This window comes from Canis lupus, chromosome 15, assembly GCF_048164855.1.
Source record: "Canis lupus baileyi chromosome 15, mCanLup2.hap1, whole genome shotgun sequence".
NCBI classification, from domain to species: domain Eukaryota; kingdom Metazoa; phylum Chordata; class Mammalia; order Carnivora; family Canidae; genus Canis; species Canis lupus.
This window is the reverse complement of record NC_132852.1, coordinates 54204674-54228440: the sequence shown is the minus strand read 5'-3', so window position 1 is coordinate 54228440 and position 23767 is coordinate 54204674. Positions and strand designations below refer to the sequence as shown.

At 40.6% G+C, this 23767-nt stretch overlaps 1 protein-coding gene across 1 annotated transcript in view; it reads right to left on the bottom strand.

Annotated features, from left to right (window-relative positions):
• WEE2 (WEE2 oocyte meiosis inhibiting kinase) overlaps positions 1-23240 on the bottom strand; it is a 32383-nt gene extending 9143 nt beyond the window's left edge. The window contains exons 1-5 of the mRNA XM_072777468.1: positions 22896-23240; positions 9073-9269; positions 7266-7317; positions 5146-5318; positions 3669-3790 (exon numbers count right to left, since the gene is read on the bottom strand). Coding sequence (XP_072633569.1) covers positions 3669-3790; positions 5146-5318; positions 7266-7317; positions 9073-9269; positions 22896-23240 — 889 coding nt within the window. The remainder of the gene's footprint in view (positions 1-3668; positions 3791-5145; positions 5319-7265; positions 7318-9072; positions 9270-22895) is intronic.
• Positions 23241-23767: the final 527 nt, after the last annotated feature.

Genomic DNA, 23767 nt, shown 5'->3' with positions numbered 1-23767 from the left:
GAGATGTATTGCCAATTCCCTGAAGAGCTACAGGGATTTATTAAGGGTAACTACACCAGTGCTAGCAGCACTTTTAATTACTTAGAAGCTCTGTAGGTAATATTAAAAGTTATCCAAGTGATAATCAACAGTAAAACTCACTGAAAAGCATTTGTGCAAAGTCAGGAGAATGTCTTTATTTTGCCACAGCTGAAGCTTATTGTCTCCCTCTTATCAGAGAGTGTTATTAACTGTTCTTTGCTAAATAGTACTAAGGAAGTATGTGTTTATAGACAGAGCAATACCAAATGAACTAAAAACTTCATCCTTACTAATCTCAGCTACACTGGAGCCTTAACTCCATACCCCAGGGTACCACCCAAAGATGGTACCATAATTGCCAGCATTGTGCCCTAAGAGGAAACAACCAGCTCTCAGCTCTTATCAAATCATGTTTATGAAATGGGTGACTGAGTTATTTCCTTTAGATAAAAGTGCTTTCCCTACTTGGCAGGGGGGAAAAAAAACGTAAAAACATAGCTACATTTTTCCATCTGCTTATGAGATCTGACAGATACTAAAATAAATAGCAAATGCCTTCCAACAATGAAAGGTAAACAGAACAATTAAACAGGATATTTTGCTCATACACTTGTATTCTCAAAATCTTGATTTTATGTTGCTATCTATAGCACAATCCTGTTTTTCTGTTGGTAAAGTTATTCCTTGTTTGGTAGAAAAATATAACCAGGATTCCTTGTTTGGTAGAAAAATATAACCACAGAGGACATGGGGACTTCTGGATGTCACATCACTAGACCAAATGCAAGAACCACCATCCTAGGAGAGCACGCTCTGTAAAACTTCAGTGACAGAAGTTATCACAAGAAAATACTGTGTGGGGGAGAGATTAATCATCCCAACCTGAATTGTTTGGAATCCTGGTGGTTACACAATTGATCTACTAGGTGGAAGACCTTCAGACTTCAGAGGCTGGCCCACAGGTGACACGTAGGGAGTCTTGACAAGGGTGAGGGTGGAGGAAGGAACATTTGATTGGTTCAGGGCTCAAGACACACAGTAGGGGGAAAAAAATCAGATAACTGCTGGTCTCTACTAGTTATGATGTAAATTATCTAAATCATCTAATTTATAATCTTAGTAAAACCATAACCATACATGTTCTAGCCTGACTGCTATGACAGGCTGGGGGTATAGGGGAAAGAGTGGCAGGCATGAGGAGGAAGAGATGAGCAAGAGGGAGAAGGAGAGGATGGAGTGGGAGAAGGAGTAGAAGGAATAGGATGCTGGTACTTTGCTATTTTACAAATACTTAGGACTTAACTCTCCTTCATTTAGAGCCATAGGGCTAAGTCTCAACATGAATTATCCATAACCACAAACAGGACAAATATAAGGGTGTGCTTTATTGTCGATGATCAGTTCATATTTGAAAGCAATGTATGTGAATTACAATTTGAAAAATCAGAATTACATTTTAATTGACAAGTACACAGTGAAGTTAGTGGATGCCATGGTAAACAGACAAGGATTCCTCATAATCTATCACATCAACTTCAAAATTGACTGCCCGACATCCAAAAGCCAAGTCTTCCCACACTTTACCTTGTTGCTCTTATTTCCTTTTATAGGGATCACCTCCATCCTCTCAGTGTCCTTACTGTCCACTGGTACAGACCCATTCCCAGTACCCTGCCCTTTGTCTGCATGCTCTTCCTCTAATGGAAGTCTTCCCTCTACTTCTTAAACTCTGGTAATCCTGCAAGGTTTCCTTCAAGTCTTACCTCCATTATGAGATTTTTCTTGGACTGCTCTAATAGCAACTATTATTGAGTTTTTACTATGTATCAGGTATTGTCACTGCTAGCATTTGGCATAGATTGTTGCTATTTCTCAAACTACTCCCATAAATAAATATTATGATTTCTTTAATCAATGGGATTGACATCCCAGAGATCCTACAGCAAGCGTGCAGCACTAGTCTTAGATCCAGCTCTGACTAGGCCCACAACACCACACTATGCTGTCACTTGCTCACATCCATCTTCTCTGAATGCTTTTTATCCACCTGACTTTGCAGCAAATGGTCTCTTATGTATTCATTGTAACAGAGCAAGAGGAGTAAAGCTCCTTGAAGGACTTACCTTAGCTCACTCTATAGTATATCTCACCCTAGAACTTAGTATAGCATCACACTTTGAGAAGGTATTCAAATGTTGAAAAGAATCAGAAGATGATTTGTAATAAGATCACTCCATCTTATTCTTTTTGAATAAGATTACTTTTGTTTTGTTTGGCTTTCTTGGTTAATTTTTGTTATTTGATATTATCTTTGTTAGTAGCTGAAATTCATGAAGATAAAACCAATTTTGGGACTGGTAGAGGAGAATAGGGAATCCCTGGTTATGATAAGAAGAAATTAGGAAGAGAAGATTAAGAAAAATCTCAGCCTCTGAATCACAAGGAAAGGGTCTATTTTTTTTTTATCCTAAGGAGATTATTAGGAAAAAAAAGGATTCAGGTGAACTTGGGGAAAAAAAACACAACAAAGTTCACAGTTAAGACTCCAAGGAAATCAGGCCCTAAGGAAACAATAAGGGAAATACCAAATCATTATTTTGCAGCATGTGTGTACTATTTTCTATGTTTCTAGCATTTCATAATATTATCATTTAACCTATTTGTATGTAAAATGATGAAACTTTATCACTGTCCCTCAAAAGTCAGGCTGCACATACATACTTGGGGCTATCTGGTGGTTACTAAAATTACTCGAAGACTGTACTATTAGAGAAACTTAAGGGTGGGTGTACATGTTGTTGGGGAGCAGGTTTGGGAGGCTTGCCATTTTCCCATATTACCATAGCCAGAATATGGGTTGCTACTCCTAAAAAGCTGGCAAGCTTCTACTTAATTTGGTAGCACTTTCATATTTTACCAGTGAACATTTTGGTAAAAAATATTTCTGAGAATAATCACGTGTAACTCTATGATTTTATCAACCCCTTAATCACAGATTAGAAATATGTTAAACCAAAAGACTACTTTTTGGATTTAAGTAGCCCAGAAAATTTTTTTTTTACCAGTTTCTTGTGTATGTCTGGTTCTGAAGGACCTACAAGAATATATCTGAAGCCACTGCATTTCATTCCAGCACCCACCCCACACATTGTAGTGAGAACACTAAAGTTCAAAGATAAGAAGCATCTAGATGCATGAACTATCCCCCAATTCAGGAACCCACTTGAAAATTAATCAAAAGTTGGCTGTGTAAGTTTACCACTCCCTTCCCCCCAAATAGTAGGGTTTATGGCTTGCATGCATCTTTTAGAATACCTTGCAAATGTAAGAGGAGGAGGATTTACCTACTATTCAAACCACTAGAGTAAAAGTTTTCTAAGTATGGAGTAAAATGTGAAGGGATTGATAGCTTCTATGTGTCAGCCACACATCAGCTCTGAAAGAAATATGAAATAGCATAAAACAGAAATTCATTTTGAATACAACTCAGTGTCCCCAGCTCACTGCTTCCAAGCAAAACTGTAGTAGTACAGACTTTTTTTAGGTATTGCTATCCTGACCTAAACTATGAAGGAGAGGCAAAGATTTTTTTTCCTATTGATTTAAAATTCATCTCCCTCTCCACAGATACTACTCTACATACTTACCATTACAGTATTCATTCTGAATGATCATGTGGTCATCTTCTGCCCATGCAGAGTAGTAACGGACCACATGAGGGTGATGCCCAAGCACTGCATGAGCATAAACTTCATGCAGAGCCAAATTCCTAAAAGACAGAGAAGCATCAAGAAAAATGAGTCAAGATGATATACATACAAATTTTTTTTTTAAAAGACAAGATATGAGGGATGCCTGGTTGGGCATCTGTCTTCGACTCAGGTCATGATCCCAGAGTCCGGGATCGAGTCCCACATCAGACTCCCCAGGCAGAGCCTGCTTCTCCCTCTGCCTGTGTCTCTGCCTCTCTCTCTGTGTCTCATGAATAAATAAATAAAATCTAAAAAAAAAAAAAGACAAGATATGAGGCATTATTCACAGTGGCAGAACACTGACTACTCACTGCTTACTATTTTATCTCACTTAATTTCCATAACTACTCAGTAAGACATAGTGGCAGGGATGAAGGCTTTAGAAAGCTCAGTGACCGACCCAATGTCAAGCCAGTGATGATAGACCCAAGAACCTTGGTCATCCTGGAACCAAAATCCATGGTTTTTGATTAGACGGCATATGTAAAGAGCAATCTTCAGTTGTTACTATCTTGATGGCAGACAGGCTTTGAGTCTTAATTTTACCGTATCACAATTTTTAAAAACCTCGACAGGCTTAACAAAAAGGCCTTGGTAATGGATATTGTGATAGGTTCTCTATCTTCTCTGTAAAGGCTAGACAGTCCTTAGAATCAATGTTTTTTCCACCAAGATGATGTAGTCACAGGGACAGTCTCGGGCAGAGATAGTCATTATGGAATAGAAAATCCAACACACACACACACAAAGTAAAGTGTAGTACTTGATGAATTTCGGTATAAAAAAAATGAATTCTAAGGTCCATAATTTCAGATTCAGCAAACTAATAATACATTCCCACAGTTCACAAAAAGCACTGGTTGAATCTGAAAATAATTGTCTTCTTTGTAAAAGGAAGAACTTCTAGACAATTAGTTCTGGGAATGAAACTTAAATTATTGTTAATTTGTCCTCGCTTGTAGTCTTCAAAACACCGAATTCATTATTGAATTCGTTACTAAAACAAAGTCAAGATAACCAGTGAGTTAACAGTAACTTCCTACTTGGCAATATTTCTAATGAACTAACAGGCTGAAGATCATTCCATAAATCTATTCATTAAAGCAAAAGCAGTAAGACCAGTAGGAAAAGTCTTAGGAGCCATGAAAAAACACAACATGATTGCACCCAAATGGTCATGGTATGTTTTGGGAAGTAACTGATCTCTGATTAGAAAAATTCAGAAAGTTTATGAATGTGAGACCACATATAATAGAGAGGGTAGCAACAGGTATATTTTTGGTGACATCAGTACTATTATTTAAAATGTTTTGACAAGAAACAACTTTCCAAATCCAAGTGTGCACTTCTAGTACATTTCAAAGGTACTTACTCATTTGATAATCCTGCAACAGGTTTCATGGACCGTTTTATTGCATAAACACATCCATCCAGCCTCTTAATACACTTGTAGACTGTACCAAATTCCCCAACTCCAATTTTTTCTACCTCCAAGAATTCTTTTTCATAGCGGGAAGCCATATTGGTTTCTCGTAGAACACATCTCTGAAATATTTTATTAAAATATTAAAATAATTCTAACATATTGTGAGCAATAAACTTAAGGCATATTCAAAAATTTCTGTATGTTTTCAAAAAGACTTTTGAGGCCAATCTATTGGATTCTGTTTGTGTCAGTATTCATGGTAGCAAGAACCACCCCAATTGCTGACTACCTTCTCTGTATTCTTCATAACTGTCTAAACAACTCTGCACTGTCATTGTTTTCATATATTAAGTCTTTTTCTATGTTATTTCTTCTGTCTGGGATATTCTTCTTCTCAATAGGTTTTTAGAGGGGACGCACTTGCTCACTGCAACAGCTACTGTCCTCTCCTAAAGGAATGGCTGAGATCCAGGTAGAATATATTAAGAAAAAAAAAAAAAAGGGCACCTCCCTTTGACTCTGGTCTACTTAGATCACACTCTGGCTGCTAGTGTTTCCATCTCAAATTGAATAAACTTATTTGTGTTCACTTTGCTTCCTAAAAAATCTTAGTCTAGAGAACTAAATTGTCAAATTGATTATTTTAGTTTATGTGCTTAGGTATAACAAGCCCTCCACCTACTGGCTGACCAGCAACATCTCTCATTACTCAGCTAGTAGGTAACCCTAGGCAAAAGTCACTGAACTCTTATTAGTTTCCTGATCTAAAGTAGTGAGCATCTTAGCAACCACTCCTTGGGGTGCTTTTGAATATTACATGAGAAAACGTGTGGGGGGAGGAGTGGGTTGGGTGTGTGTGTAACTTAGCTCAATGCCAAGCACACAGTAAATTATCAGGAAATGGTAGCTAAGATGACAAAAATCTCCATGAATTTATATGAATCTCAATCCAAATTAATTTATCTGTGAAGTCATCCTTTCCTAATGTCCCCGTTAGCAAGAATTTTTTCATCTAACTTTGAGTTTAAACAATCCTGACCCTTACTAGTTCCTCGTTTCAACATCCAATACCAATCAGTCTTCATTAGCAAGATCTAGAATTTTCATTGCCCTTAGCCAATCTCCAATTCTGTTTCCCCCGTGTCTGGAGCTGCCATAGCTACCAGCCCTCTTTCCATCTCTTCTAATAGTGAAAATTATTTTTGCAAAATGATAGAATCCAACATACCTAATTGTCTCCTATAAGGAAACCAAACTTCTGGTCAGAGACCTCAAGGCCTTCTACCAGTTGCTCAGCCACTACCTTCCCATCCTCATCTCAGACACCAAATAAGCCAGCTTACCATCCACATCACTCATCCATCAAGCCCTCCCCCTCCACTTTCATAAACTGAGTGTTGAACACAAGCATGCTTTCATGGTATTATAAACTTCTTAATGGCAATTTAATATTCTACTATAAATTATAGTTTATTTAGCCATTCTTTTATAATTGGACATTTAGTACTCTTTTTTTTTTTTTGCCATTACAGTTAAGGCTGCAATAATGGTGCTAATATTTACAGTATTTTTTCTTAGACTAGGTTATCAAATGAGGGATGCTATCTCAAAGATTGTGAACATTATTTAAAAATCAGTAGATACTGACACATTTAAGAGCCAAAATTTTACATCTAAATTTACAGCTTTATGCCATTTTTTCTCTCTTCTGCCTTTCCATTTTTGGACCTTAAATATCTTGAATTTTCCCTTCACCCTTCTACCCCATGAATATAGAATTTTTCCCTAAATCCAAGATAGAAGCAGTAGCCATTAATTTTACAACACTCCAAGGTAATGATTCAGCAATACGCTTATCAGGCCTGTCTGATACAGTAATAACTAGCTAAGAATATAGACCCTGATGAGAGTCCAGATCAATTCAGCTGCAAAGCACATTTGTAAATCTACAAAGTGAGTTGTGGGGTTGGTAAGGAGGGAGAGAGAGAAAAAAAGAAAGAGAGGGGAGGGAAGCAACAGGAAGAAGTGACTAAGTTAGGACAGCTACAACAAAGAACTGTGCTCACCTTGGCAGGCAGCCCTTGTTCTACCTTGCCTTCCCCTGGGTCAGCTTCCTCACTTAAAAAAAGAGGGAGAAGAAGTGATATCAATGTATGATTAGCACCACTAAGCTTGATACTATACTAGGTTCTGGGACTGTAAGAGTAAATAAGACAATTCCTTCCCTCCTTCAGTTTATATTTTAAGACAGGGATAAATAGAACATTTCAACATAAGAAACTGAAAGAATAAGAACAAGATATCATAGGACATTACAGGCAGCACCCAAATCATGAAGTCTTTCCCAAAAGAGAAGATATGCAAACTTAGTTTCCAAGAACGAGTAGGAATCAGCTAAGGTTGGTAGTGGAGTTCTGGGCAAACAGAGCAACCCTGAACAGTGGGGGTGAGAGTACACAGAGGATTGGAAACAGAGCCCTCTTCCTGGCCTCACTGCGACCTGCCCCTCCCACACCCACCTCCCCTGCTCTGCACTAGATTCTCAGGCAAACCAACAGTACAGCAGAATAAACTCTAACGCTGGCTAAGATATTTTCAGTTACTTTCCAATGAGCTGAAGTCTCTGACAAACATCCTCTTTGGCATGAGCAGTTGCACTCTGGATCTCTAAGCCATATTTCAATCTCTAGAGCAGCCAGCTATAGATTTTTCTTCTGGAGAAGCAGAGGATAGAAAATGTAAACAGAGGAAGACTTTACACTCATGGGGACAGATTGACACTGGACATTCGTGACTTAAGTTTAATAATACATTCTAATACTTTATAACACCACATCAAAAATAACAGTACACTAAGTAAGGGAGAAAAAGTACTCAGAAGCACTAAGAGCTGTTACAAAAGTGCCATCACTTTCATTGCAGGGATTTAAAATTAATGGTCTCTTCTGACTAGCTTCAGTGAGAGGTGAATCAATTCTGATGATTTGCAAAGAATCCTCAAGAGCTAAAACCAATAGAATTCTTGTTAACAAAAGTGGACCTGTATACTTGTACTAAAGTTCTGTTTACTTAAGATGCAGGAGATAGCATTGAGAAAACCTATTCTGGCCACAAAGCTGATTGATACGGAGTCATTGATTCCAAACAAAACAACTCAACCTAACATATTAAATGTTCTTTGTACTTCAGATTGTTAGCTGTGCATTTATTTTGCTGACTATATGTGAGCAAAAATGACTGGCCCATTTCAGAGAGGCTTTCATCATGTAATAAAGAAGCAATGAAGAGACGTAGTAAAGAAGTGTCCCTCAGTTATATGCACAATCCTCATTTGGACAATTCCTAATATTCAGTGGCCTTGGGGAGTTGTGCAGTTTGGCTTTCCATTCTTAGCACCTCTAAAAGCAACACTATGTTTTTCTCTTTAGCCAATCTGCCATCACCTGCAGAGAGGTTCAAATCCTTGCTCTATATCTCTCAGTCACACAGTCTAGACTCGAAACAGCAGGATTCTCCTTGAACTGTGAGCTACACCTGCCCCAATGGCTAGCCTTTTGTTATCCAGAGACCACATGAATGCAATTCCATAGCTCGCCCACTTTGCTAATGGAAGTCAAAAGTCTATTGCTTACTCTGCCCTATTCTTTTATAGAGAAGATACCTTACAGTACATATCAGAATGGGGAGACACTAGAATCTCCATGACAAAGAAGGTTACAACCAACATTAACATTTAGGAAGGAGGGGATGTGTGAACATGATATCAGTTGCATTCAAGTTGAGTTCTTGTTCCTAATCTTACTTTCATGCTCTCCCCTCTACTTGACATTAGTAAGACCAGTTCCCAAAAGTTAGAGGCGACAGTACACTTACAGATCTCCTCGAGTTTTCCTCTTGCCATTGGATCGAAGGAATTGTTTTCTATAGGACTCTGGGGTAAAGGGATTAATATTGACCAGAGCTGACGAGGTCATCTCATCCACAAAGGGAACAGGTGTGAACCTCAAATGCTTAGAGCCTCTGGAGGGGAGCTTCTCTGTTGAAGAAATCACTGACTGGCTTAGCAGACTCTGAATGAGAATGACAAAAAAGGGAAAATAGAATGAGGTTAGTAAAAAAAAAAAAAAAAAAAAAAAAAGAGTTCCATATCAGCTAGTTAATATTTGAACCAAAGAATGTTATTGCTGAAAAGGAATTAGAGGTTATCTGGTTCAGCACAAACTAGTTGCATTATAACTGGTCCTCTTATGAAAAATACAGATTCCTAGTCTTCCTCTAGATATTCTGATTAGAGGATCAACACAGGAATCTGTACTTTGGTTAAGCTCCACCTCCTTCCCCTGGGCAATTTTGAGGCCAGCTATGAAAAATGTCAACTCTAGTTCTACCTCTGGCTTTTTAAAGACTATACTCCAGCTTAGACAAATGAAAAGGACTCTAGAAGACCTGGTCCTTATAGTCTCAGTATGTACTTTGACTCCCCCTTCAAGTATTCACCCAAATATTTGTTTGGTGCCTACTAAGTAGCAGATGCCGGGCTGGATGCTGAGGTGGACAGAGGTGAATTCCAACTCTTAAGGGATGCACAGTCCATTAGTCAACAGTTCATCAACCTTTCAGAAATAATCACTTTGTACAAGAAAGACTATCTATCTAAACATGAAAAGAAGTTTCCAGTTCCACTTAAAATACAGCACCAAATGAAAAGAGCTCCATAAAGTAGAGTAAGGAAATTGAAAAATAATCCTCTGAGCCCTTAAGATTCAGGGCTTTGCAGTGGCTATAACCAGCATACCAATAAGTAGGAAAATGTACAGGACTTACCACTCCAAGTGGGGTACAGTAAGAGAACATATGCCTACAACCTAACCAGAACTAAACCAAAGGACAGAGGGGATAGGTAGAAGACAAAGAATTCTGATGAGACAGCAGAATGCCATTATAACCTAAGTCAGGGGCCAGAGAGCTGTGTTATGGTGTACAGCAGTAGACGCAGGGCCATGATATAACCACATAGTATAATCATTGTACTGTGAGGCTCTTTCTAAAAGAATTCCACTATTTGATAATATCTGCCCATGGCTTTTCAGCATAGAAGCAGAAGCTAGACTATGACATGATATAAAAATGTGATTCAAGAATGAAGATAAGGGCATCCTGGGTAGGTCAGCGGTTTAGCACCTGCCTTCAGCCCAAGGTGTGATCCTGGGGACCTGGGATCGAGTCCCACGTCGGGCTCCCTGCATGTAGTCTGCTTCTCTCTCTGCCTCTGTCTGTGTCTCTTATGAATTAAAAAAAAAAAAAAAAAGAATGTGAAGATACAAGGAATGAATATTGAAATTATAAACCCTAAATGATAAAAGCAGAAATGAAGGAAACTATAGAGTATAACTAGTAACCTAACCTTTTTTTTTTTTAAGTGAAGAAAAGTCATTGCTAGAGTCCAGTTTTTACAAAGGTTTTACAGGTCTTAGAGTTTACAGGATGAACAACCCTGGGGCTATTGTCAGACAAAGCCAAAGATAAACTCACAATTTTCCTGTAAGTGTAGTATAGGGCTCAGTGTTTGCTCAAGTAAGTACAACTATACCATATAATATTTCTCAGTTGTCTGTGTGACTGAGGAAATGAACTTAGAATTACACTAAACCATTCCCCGAGAAACAGTTTTTTTGTGATGCTGATGATTATATGGGAATTAAAATGTGTCTGTCACATCTGAAACAGTGGGGCATCTACACCCGGAATGCTGCACACTCTGGTTGCCACACTTTAAGGACAACAAAAAGGCCTAGAAATGTTTCAGATAAAAGGAAGGAAAAGCATTCACATCAGGGCAGACAAGACCAGAATTCCTAGTCTGGAAATATGAAGGCAGATAGATTTTGTGAGTTCCACTTAGGATACAGAGAAATATATTAATTATACTAATTTGGATTTTATTGCCATAATGGTAAGTAATTGTAAGTAATCTTTTTGGAAATCCAAAAGAACTTGTATTTATGAAAGTTCTTGTTTGGAACAAGGTTTATGAAAGGAAGTTCTGCCTAAAAGTAAAGCAGATTGAAAATTTCTGGAAAGATGTCCAGGTTTAGAGTATAAATATGTTCCAGGGAGTGTAGCTAATTCTGTAAGTAACAGTTCTGTTACAGATGATAGAGGGAAGGGAAGATTACGGAATAGCTCCCTCGCTTCTGAAGATGGCAAGAGGAGAAGGCAACCTCCTACCTTCAAGATACAACATCATAGTATCTCAGGACTTGCAAAGACTTTAAAGACCTGTTTGGTACAATTAGTCCCCTGGTGCTTGAATACTTTCTACAACATTCCTGCCAAGTGGTCATCAACTAGTGTTCAATGCATTTAGCCACAGGGACCCATGACTTCCTCGGGAAACTCTTCTATTCTAGGTTGTTCTGCTAGGAAGTCTTTACAGTGACCTCAAGTCACTTCACATGATTTCTAGTCCTCTCCCTATGGTAAGGCTGAACAGAGTCAATCCTCCATTACTCTGCATCCTTGTCTTTAGCATAACATCGCCACTGGATCATTGCCCCCTCTCTCTCTCTCTCTCTCTCTCTCTCTTCTGATCCAAACTATATTCCTCATAAAGTGTGCACTTTTTCATTTGCATTTCCAGTTTCCCTCCCAAGCTCTGTTCTTTTCCTGCCCCTCAAATCTTGGCACTTCCAGGATTCCTAATTTGGACCACTTCTCTTCTTACTCTGGCACTCAGGCTACTTGAGCTTATCTGCACCCAAAGCTTCAACAACTTCCAAAATGCTAATGATATCCAAGGATAGATCTCCAATGTAGTTTGGTTTTCCTGCACCCCAGAAACATTTATTCAATGATTTATAGGACACCTCTGTATTCTCCAAACCTATAAATGCCTCTAGCATCAACTGTCTTGATCCAAGGTACCCTCTACTCAATCAAACAAGGCAGAAACTTCACAGCACCCTAGATCCCTCCTTTTCCCTCAACCCCTCCATCAAGTTGATGAGAGAACAAAAAGCAAGCTGAGTGTAAAACATGAGCTGACACCCTGCCAAGCCCCACCCCCTTAAGGTGAGATGGATAGATAGCATCATTATTATATGTATATTATTATATGTATATAATGATGCTATATGTAATAATATATAATGCTATGCCCAATAGCAATATATAATGCTAGCATTCCTTGGGCACTAGTAACTGCCTAAGAACACAGGCAAAGTTGAAAAATAAATGATCAATTGATAAAGATCGCAGTCATGGGACACCTGGGTGGCTCAGTGGGCATCTGCCTTCAGCTTGAGGCATGATCCCTGAGTTCCAGGATCGAGTCCCACATCGGGATCCCTTGAAAGCCAAGCATGCAGGGGGAGGTCCTGTCACCACGCTGGGTGGGAATGGGATGAAGGCACCCTCCCACATCTTAGTTTCCACCCTCAGGTCCTCCAGGCCTCCCACCCTTCTAGGTAGACTGGTGTCCCTGCTGTCCTCTCACCCTCAAGGGTTCAGCATGAATTTTGCTTAAGAACATTTGAGGGGCTCCTGGGTGGTTCAGTCAGTTAAACGTCGACTCTTGATTTTGGCTCAGGTCAGGATCTCGAGGTTGTGGTGTGGAGCCTCAAGTGGGGCCTGGGCCAGCTGGGTGGGAAGTGTGCTTGAGAGTCTCCCTTTCCCTCTGCCCCTCCCAATGCAAGCTCTGTCAAATCTTTTAATAATCAATATTGAAGATATTTGAGAAATCTTTATCATCTCTGCAGAGGTGCCTTCATATGTGTAACGGCTGTGTAAATGCCTTTCAGGGACCCACCGTGATTTCTATCGGAAAACCCTATTAATATTTATTGAAGTATAGTCAACATGCAATGTTAAACTAGTTTCAGGGCTACAATTTAATGACTATGCTGTACATTATTCAGCTCTCCCCATGAGAAGTGTAGTCACCATCTGTTCCCGTACAAAGTTACAATAGTACTGACTCCATTGCCTAGGCTGTACTTTCTCAATTTCTGTGGCTTCTATATTTGAGAACCAGATGCTTATAGCTCCTAATATTTATCTATTTTGCCCATCTCCCACCCACTTCCTCTCTGGCAATCAGTCAACGTGATCCATCACATTAACAAGAGAAAGGACAAAAACCATACGGTAATCTCAATAGTGGCAGAAAAAGCATTTCACAAAACACAACATAAAAAGCATAGTGGGTTTTGAGGAAATGTCCATCCACAGAATAAAGGCTGTGTAGGAGGGCCTGTAGCTGACATCGTACTTTATGATGAAGACCTGAAATCATCTCCCCTAAGAGCAGGAACAAGACAAGGAAGTCCCCTCTTAGCCCTGGAAGTCCTACGGTAGGAAACAAACAAGGAAAAGAAATGGCCTTCGGTGTCCATTGAAAGATGAATGGATAAAGAAGATGTTGTCTCTGTATACAATGGAATATTCCTCAGCCATTAGAAACGACAAATACCCACCATTTGCTTCGACATGGATGGAACTGGAGGGTATTATGCTGAGTGAAATAAGTCAATCAGAGAAGGACAATTATATGGTTTCACTCATACAGGAAATATAAAAAATAGTGAAAGGGATTATAGGGGAAAGGAGAGCAAATGAGTGGGAAAAATTAGAGATGGTGACAGAGCATGAGAGACTCCTAACTCTGGGAAATGAACAAGGGGTAGTGGAAGGGGAGGTGGGCCAGGGGATGGCGTGACTGGGTGACGGGCACTGAGGTCACCAGTGCCCATCACTTGATGGGATGAGCACTGGGTGTTATACTATGTGTTGGCAAATTGAACTCCAATAAAAAAAAATTTTTTTAAGGGGAAAAAAAGGACTATGGGCTTATTGGAACATTTTCATGTCCATTGCTCAGGCTGCAATACTTATAGGTAGGAGAAAGACTATCATTTGACTGGAAGCTAGTACCCTGGCGGGAATGATTAGAAGACCCAGAAACTTGATGCCCTTTCTTTATTCCTATTCTTACACAAAGTTGTCTTTCTTGGGCATAAGACAGCCACCTAAGTCACTAGGGTAGCTTCCAATCTTAAGAATCTTATGTAAGGTTTTCTTTCTCTTTGGTCTAATATGATCCCCTCCAAATTCCTAGTCTAGCCACTTCTGGCCACGAGACAGTCCTCCACTCAGAGCTGGCTGAAACCAGTACCAAACTGAATTAAAACCCAACTGAGGATCCTTTCCTAGTGAAGTCAGCTATAAAAGATTACATGTATTGGGATATTACTTAGATCGTGATGGATTTCTATCTTTACTATTCTTCATCAATGTCCCCTACTGACTACTTAAATTACAATAGTATATAATTTCCCCTGTAAAACTTTTCTGGTATTTTCCATGAGTTAAGAATGACAAGTTCTCCATGGCATTTTGGTTCATTCACTGGCACCCATTGGTAGTCTAGAGCGCAATGCAGAAGCTGAGGGACACCAGGATCCCTCCTACAAGGCAAGGTGGTATTCATATCATGTTCTTAGAAGGTCGCCTCTGGTCACTTTGACACTAGGAAGCTCTGACATGTCCTGTGTAGGATGCCACCTAGGAGTCAGGGGGGATTTTTGGTAATGGACCTTCTCTACTTTTCTGGGAGCATGGGATTTTCTTTGGTTCTTAAGGATTCTCCCTTGGGATGCCTTTTAACTCACTGGAATCAATTCACATTGCAAGATCTAAGGAAGAAAAAAGAAAGACTGATCTTCTGTAACATTGAATGGCCTCAGTACTCCTTAGGAAATGAAGGAAAATAGCCCTTTAATGGAACATTAAACTTCAATATGATTTATCAGATCTCTTCAATAGGAAACAGGGCACATGGACTGAGGTACCTATGTCCAGGCCTTCAATGCCCTAAATCGGATCCCAATCTAAGGGCCTCTTGCATAATGTGTCTAATCACCAACCAGGTTAATAAATCCCCTCTGAACATACTGAATGATGATTGTTTAAATAGGCCCATTCCTTGTAACAAACCTGGGTCACTGGAGAAATCACCAGCCAATCCAAAGAGGATACTGGCTCTGTTACTATCTCTCCTCCTTATGAACCTCAAGACCCCTCTGCTCCCAGCCCACCTCTGAACATACCAGGAGGGGAATTCCCTATCTTCTAAGCCTTCCACCTAAATCTGGATTGCATCCTCTTAGGGAGGGCGCTAATGGAGAAATGGGCACAGTTAGAGTCCATATCCCATTCTCCATAGCAGACCTGACTCAGATAAACATCAATTAGGACAATATTCTGAAACCCTGTTTTCAATTCATTGAGGGCTTTCAACAATTATCTATTATGGTTGATTTGACCTGGCAAGATACATTCATCATAAGAATTCATGGTTTTACCCCTGAAGAAAAGAACCATACCTGGGCAAGGGGCTCAAGAACTTGCTGATGAACTAGCAGTCAGAGATAGATACTGTTATCCAGTAGGGGGAAGTGCTGTTCCAGTACTGAACCTCACTGGAGTTACCAAGATGATAGGGAAGGGAAAGACAGGATCATGTGATAACTTGTTTAATGGAAGGAAAGAGAAAAGGATTCTTTAAAACTGTAAACTTTGGGATCCCTGGGTGGCGCAGCGGTTTGGCGCCTGCCTTTGGCCCAGGGCGCGATCCTGGAGACCCGGGATCGAATCCCACATCAGGCTCCCGGTGCATGGAGCCTGCTTCTCCCTCTGCCTATGTCTCTGCCTCTCTCTCTCTCTCTCTCTCTCTCTCTCTCATAAAAAAAAAAAATTAAAACAGAACAAAAAAAGATTTAAAACTGTGAACTTTGATGAAATTCAGGAAGTTACTCAAGGAGCTGATAAAAATCCAACTCTATTTCAGGGTTGTTTGATAGACACTGTCCCTAAGTATACAAATCTGGACCCAATCTGAGGGAACAATTATCGTAAACATGCATTTTATAAGTCAGCTGGCCCCTGACATCTTCTGAAAATTAACTAAAATGGCTTTAGGCCCTCAAACACCCAACCCCCCACCCCCTGCCGCCCAGTGCCCACTAGAGGTAGCTGCTGGGGTCTTTAATAATAGAAGTATGGCCATAGGGCAAGAAAAGGACTGGAGAGCTAAACAGCAAAATAAAATTCAGGCTCCAATATTGGCTGGCACTATTGTGGGTGGATTCCCCACAACACCAGACTAACCAGGGGCCAAAGAAAAATCTGGTGTCAGACAAAGGACCAGATAAGACCCCATGCTGCAGGTGTGGCCAAATCAGCCATTGGAACAAAGAATGTCCACCCAAATGCTCTCTACCAGGGCCATGTCCTGTCTATAAGAAAGAAGGACATTGGAAGAAAGATTGTCCTCATCTCCAGGGAGAGGAAGACAGGAATTCACTTCCCTGCTGGAGAGCAGGAACCAGAGGATCCAGCCTGATGGGGCCTTGTCAGTGTTCTGGCTCCCTTTGAAATCAAGAGGACTCAGCCCCAGGTTACCCTGGATATGGAAGGAAGTTTATTGATTTTCTTACTGATACAGGAGCCACTTACTCCGTTCTTATTCAGCACTGTGGCCCTACTGGTCTTTTAACTATAAATTGTTAGCATAGAAGGGGAAACTAAAACATGCTACCCGACAATGCCTTTAATCTACAAGTACAAAAATCAGTTGGTTACTCATGCTTTTCCTAGTCTTTCCATCTTGCCCCACTCCGTCACTTGGATGAGACTTAATGTATAAGTTAGGAAGCAGGCTTGCTCTTACTAAAGAAGAGGACAGCTTGTTCTCTTTGCCCTGATATCCCTTCTAAAATCTGGAAGCAAATCCACAGGTTTGGGATTGTAATGTCCCAGGAAGGGCTCTTAAAGCCCAACCAGGTAAAGTGACCTTAAAAGGACCCAACCACTATACTTCATTTAAAAAAAATAAAAACAAAAAAAAACTGTCCCTTAAAACCTGAGGCAAAGGTTGGGTTACAACCACTTAATGGTAAATTTCTCAAACATGGTATTTTAAAACCTTGTCAATCTCCTTTTTAACACTCCAATTTTACCAGCAAAGAAGCCAAATGGAGACTATCAGATGGCACAGGATTTAAGAGCTATAAATGAAGCAGTTATACCTATTCATCCCATAGTGCCAAATCCATATACTGTTCTCATCCAGGTCCCTGGTGATGCCCACTGGTTTATAGTACTTGATTTAAAAGACACCTTCTTTTGCATCCCTCTAAATGAAGAAATACAGCCATTAATTTGCTTTTGAATGGGCTCACCTTCAAGCCTACAGGCTGCTCAATTAATTTGGATAGTCTTTTGTCACAGGGATTAAGAGGCAGTCCTCACTGATTGGAGCTGCACTTAGCACAGACCTCTGTGTTATCTCCTTGCCTCAAGGGACTACATATAGTTCAATATGTGGATGATATTTTAATCTGTAGTCCCACAAAAGAAATGTCTGATAGTAATTCTATAACATAATTTCTCGGCAGGCAGAGGGTATTGCATCTTCTCTCAAAAGGCACAAATATCAAAACAAGAAGTGCAATATTTAGGATATGAGCTAACACCAGGTCATTGTACCATATCTAATGACAGAAAAAAAGGCTATATTGAATCCTGGACCCCCAGCTACCAAAAAACCCAACTCTGTACTTTACAAGATATGGCAGGTTTTTACCCCCTATGGATTCCTGGTTTGGGGCTCTTAGCCAAACCATCATATGATTCAATTAAAGGCCCTGATGAAGACCCTTTATTCTTTGTGGAAGGGCCAACAGACAGCCATTCAAACATTAACCGCTAAGCTTTCATCAGCCCAGGCTTTGGCTTTCCCAAGTTTAGAAAAACCTTTCACTTTATATGTAGCAGGAAAAACAAGGACAAGCTTTAGGAGTTCTTACCCAGAAATTAGGAAATGAAACAAAACTGGTGGGCTATTTTTCAGTCATTTATACCCCACAAGGGTGGCCAGCTTGTCTTCAAGCAGTGGCTGCAACAGCCCTCCTGGGTAGAAGAAGCTTCAAACTTTACTCTGGGAAAATTCTTGATGGTGATAACTCCGTATCAGGTCCAAAATGTCCTAGAGACCAAAGGCCACCAATGGATAATGGGAGGCTGACTTACTAAATACCAGGCTATGCTTTTAGACACACCTGAAATAATATCGAAAGCCTGTTATACTTTAAACCCAGCTATCCTTAGGCCTGTACCTGACCATCATACATCTATGCTACAACATGACTGCTCAGAGATTATTGATCTTGTTCATTCTAGCGGACCAGATTTAAAAGATTCCCCTACTGAAAATGCAGAGGACAATTGGTTTACTGATGACAGCAGCATGGATAAAGGAAAAAGAAAAGCCAGATATGCTATAGTTAGCTTAGCTAAGACCATTGAGACAAAAGCCCTTCCAATAACTACTTCTGTTCAAAAGACTAAATGAATAGCACTTACCCGTGCTCTTCACTTAGCAAAAGGCCGAAAAATTTTTATACTGACTCCAAATATGCTTGCCTGGTGCTACATGCCCACGGGGGAAATTTGGAAAGAAAGAGGGTTACCATTATTATCAAGCCATAATTCCCTGATCAAATATGGGCCTGAAATAATTCCCCTTCTTGAGACTGTACACCTACCTAAGAAGGTAACTGTAATTCATCTCAGAGGATGTCAAAGGATATGATCTTGGAATCTAACGGAAACAATTTGCTGGACCATGTAGCCAAGCAGGCAGCACAAAACAAATATTAAGTCTCATACCAATCTTAACTCCAGGCAAGTCAATAACTCCAGTCTATTCAGACCAAGAAATTCACATAGCCCAGGAACAAGGAAATTCCAAAAAAGGACAGAACTGGCTTATTAATAATGAGGGAAAATCTTTACATCCAAAAATAACTAATGGAAGGTAATACAGAATTTACACCAAACTACTCATTTGGGCAAAAATACTTTAAAGCATTTAGTTAAAAATATATTTGATGGAGTGAATTTAAGAGTTATAATAAAACAGGTTTGCCAATCCCATATGTTTGGGCACAAGTAAATCCAGAAGGTGCAGTCCATGCACCACCCTCCACCTGTTTTGAAACCAGTCCAAAGCCATGGTATATATCCAGGAGAGGACTGGCAGCTTGATTTCACACAAATACCTCCTTGAAAAGGCTGTGAGTTCCTACTAGTGTTTGTTGATACTTTCACTGAATGGATGGAGGCCTTTCCATGTAAAACTAAAAGAGCCACAGAAGTAATCAAAGTTTTGTTGAGTGAAAATATTCCTAGGTTTTTGCCTTCCATGATCCTTCAAAGGGACAGTGGCCTGTCTTTTACTGTTCAAGTAACTCAACAAATAGCACATGCTTTAAAAATTAAATGTTTTTTACATTCAGCCTGGCATCCACAATCCTTTAGCATGGTAGAGAAAGCTGATCATACTTTAAAAGGACACTTACTTAGTCTAGAGACCCAGAAAAATTGGGTTACTCTCTTACTAATAGGACTTCTTAGAATAAGAACCACTCCAAAATAACCTCCAGGACTGAGCCCTTTTGAGTTATTATATGGAAAACCATTTCTTACAGTGGACTTGTGATTAGATGAAGATTATAAACCTTTGTTAAACTATTCACTCAGGCTGGTTTAATTCATAAGTTACTTAATGGATATACTGATCATGTGTTCCCAAAACCTGACTTACTTATAACTGAAAGTCCATCCCATGTAAGCCTCAGAGACATGGTTTATTTAAAAGATTGGAAGTCAAATACATCAGGGGACTTAAATCCAAAATGGAAAGGTCCATATCAGGTTGTGTTATGTACTCCCACCGTAGCAAAATTAGAGAGCCACTCCTCCTGGACTCATGTACCTCCTTCACAGGAAACCCATGAACAAACTAATGTGCCTTCTTACTCCTATGAACCTGGAGAAGATCTCAAACTCCTCTTTAAATGAGGATGAAGATGGTTCATACCACCCACAGATTACCTCTTTCTGTTCACAATGACCTCAGCTGCCTCCACCTTTCATTACTCCCCCATGTTTCCCTGTTGAACAATGTTGACCCATCGGAAGGTACATCTCCATGCCCCTATTCAGCAGGAAGAAGCTACAGAAGATGAGATCTGGGATCCCTGGGTGGCGCAGCGGTTTGGCGCCTGCCTTTGGCCCAGGGCGCGATCCCGGAGACCCGGGATCGAGTCCCACATCGGGCTCCCGGTGCATGGAGCCTGCTTCTCCCTCTGCCTGTGTCTCTGCCTCTCTCTCTCTCTCTGTATGACTATCATAAATAAATAAAAAATTTAAAAAAAAAGAAGATGAGATCTGCTGGCTTCAACAATCTTAAAGACTTAAGGATCAGATTTGTTCAAGGGGGAAAATGATGAGAGAACGAAAGGCAAGATGAGGCAAAACATGTGCTGACACCCCACCAAACCCTCCTCTCCTTAAGGTGGGATATATACATAGAACATTTCCCAGGCACTAGTAACTGCCTAAGAACAAAGTCAGGGGGAAAACAAATGGTCAATTGATAAAGATCCAGTCATGTAGGACATGAAACTCACTATGCTTTGTAACTGTCTTAATGATTTACAAGAAAAACACCATAATAGACCTATGGGAACCTATAGACTCAATTTCCTGGAGCCCTAAAGTCGCCATCGCCTGGCTATAAAACCCTATATAATCAGACACTCCTCACAATCACAGCACAGCTCTTTCTGCCCACAGGTCCTGTCCCCCTGCTAGAATAAAAATACCTTTTTGCACCTTAAAACGTCTCAAGAATTCTTTCTTGCCCATTGGGCTTGACAATCCTGCATCAAAGTCACTTTGCAAATCCTAACCATCCCTCAATTTATCACTGTGTACCACCAATGTAGTTTAGACCTTTCTCCTTTGTCAACAGATCTGCTATGAATACTGCTCTGCTTTCAGGGTCTCTCCCACTCCACGCAGCCTGCACATGAAGGTCAATTGTTCCAAAAGGCCTCTGATCAAAACTATTTAATGAAGGTCTCAAAGCTTTCAGAATAAAATCTCAATCTAGCTCCTGCCTACCTCCTCTGACCTCGCTGCCTGCAACTTCTCGTATACAGGCCCCGTATCTCTAGCACCGTGCAGTTTCTAGGTGTGACATGATCTTTCCTCCTCCTAACCTGTTAGACACTTTTTCCTTGGCCTCAAGTTCTCATTCGCTTCCTTACCTGGCTCACGCTAGCTCATCCTTGAAGACCGCTCTCAGACTTGACTTTCTTTGGAAAGGCATCCCTGATCTTGGGACTTAATTCCTAATTCTTTCTCATCATGCCACACCACTTCCCCCACACCCCTAATCTGAACTTTATTGTCTCAGTTGTTCATCTTCATTCATTTTAAGGACACTTTTTGACACAGTGAATCATTTGCCAGCAGAAGGTCTGATATCAAGGTGCTCCATTTTAAATGAATGAATGAAATAGACATACCGTGACATGCTTCCTCGTCTGCGTACCCTTGCTCAGAGACACACTCTTTCAGCCCACTCTCTCACTAATCTACATACACCAAAACCATTCTCGAAACACCTATCACATAGTGTCTATAGATACATCCCCTGTCTTTCTGCTGATTATAAGCACTTTGAGGGCAGAGACCATGTCTTGTGTTCCTTGCCCACATTGGGTTCTCAAAAAATAAATGGATGATTGATTGGTTGGTGTTGGGACGATTGGAAAATCCACGGATGGACACACAGGCATTGTAAAGTAGTTTGTCTACAATACAGACAAGAAGCTTGGTACTTCCTAGTGGATGTGGTGTGCATGCTCAGCAGGAACTAAAGCGGCCTGCTGACAGTGACTGTGTCTGCAATCAGAAGCACAGATGTTGTTATGACGGCATGAGTACCTCAAGCTGAGCCAGCAAAAAGCAGAGCTAATGCCAGTCCTGGAGCTCACATACCATGGCATGAGGTTGTCAGAGGTAACGATGGCCTTCCATGGCCTTAATAATGTGTAGATACAATATAAGAATAATCACGGCAAGAATAAAGGACTAAGCTAACTACTTGGGACCTTAGCCTATTTGTCATCCTCAGCTTATAAAGAAGTATCACCAAGTTAACTTTTTGATCACCTATAACGGAAGAGCCTATCCCTCACCAGACTGAGGAATGGGGAGGACTTCCTTCTGAGAAGAGCAGTGGCAAAGGTATGTGAATATGTTCAAACAGTGAAGGTGAACATTCTTATATTAGGAAATATTAGTAGATAATTACGTAAGAGTAGAGCCAGTTGGCGTAATGGAGAGAACAGCAGACTGAGACCAAAAGATCAGGTTTCTAGTCCTGCCTCTGCCATTGGCTGAGCCAAAAGCCAGTGTATCTCTTTGAACCTCGATTTTCTCACATGCAGAATGCATAACAGGGCTCCAGATCTCAATCATCCTTCCAGTTCCAATATTCTTTAACTAGGATTTTTCCCCCACCAAGATTTATTTGTGGCCTACACCAAACAGTTGCTGACATCAACAATTTTGAGAAGACAGCTAGCAAGGCACGTAGTTCTACTTTCTGATAACTTAAAACTTTTCTTCATTTTCACCAACAAATACATAATTAAGGACATGCATAGCCCATGAGGCAAATGGGTCAGATACACATAAACGACCGTGTCCTGCTTCTCCATCAGCTGAACTAGAACCCAGATCTTGGCAACCTGGGTCCCCTTGCCCCACGACTTACTTACTTTGGGAGTGTAGGGGCTCTCGCAATGCACCACCTCGCTCCTGCTGTCTGGCTGGGCTGGTGTCCCAGGACATTTGTGAAAGCCTGGCCCTGGAGTCCTCAAAGCCTGATCTGGACTCATCTTGTCTTTTTCCTCAAATGTGCCCACTCCATGGATGCTACTGGAGGGAGTCCTGGGAGGTGTGAACTTTGCCTCTGACTCCTGGCCTTCAGCCCAGTCTGGGGTTTGACTCTGGGTCTCCCTGCTTTCTGGTGCCTCCTTCTGCCCCTCACTCTCGCTCTCTTCTTCACAGTAGGAAACATTCAACTTCTGCTTTAGTTCTTTGTTAATACTGCTGTCATCCATCTCAGCCAGAGAGCTTGACAGTACCAGTGAGAAGGCCTATCGGAGGGGAGCCCTGTAGAGCTCCAGAGGAGAGGACACTGTAAGCTGGCAAATCCCCCAGTGTTAGCCTGCCTCTCCCTCTGCCCACTAATAGTTATGCAGAGGCACGGCATTAGTTTGCTCCCTTAAGTACCCCATATCTGTAAGACCTCAGCTTATCCTCATTTCCAGCCTGATTGAAGAAAGCTCCAGCGACTCTCGGAGCAATTAAATTCAATTCATGTATAGAACTCTTCTGGATATCCCACATAGTCTCCCTGAACCCACGTGCTGCAAAAATCCGGGTGAGATAGTTGGATTCCTTTAATTCTATATGGCTTTAAAAATACCCATTAGCCATTTCGGAAACAAGCTCATTATTGGGAAGATATTCTTTCCAGTCTTTTCTACCTACCATTAAGAAATACCACGCTCTCCTGTCTCCCCCACCCACCCGTGGCTAACAGCGGTTAACTAGAACTCAGCATCACCAGGGTATTATAATCATC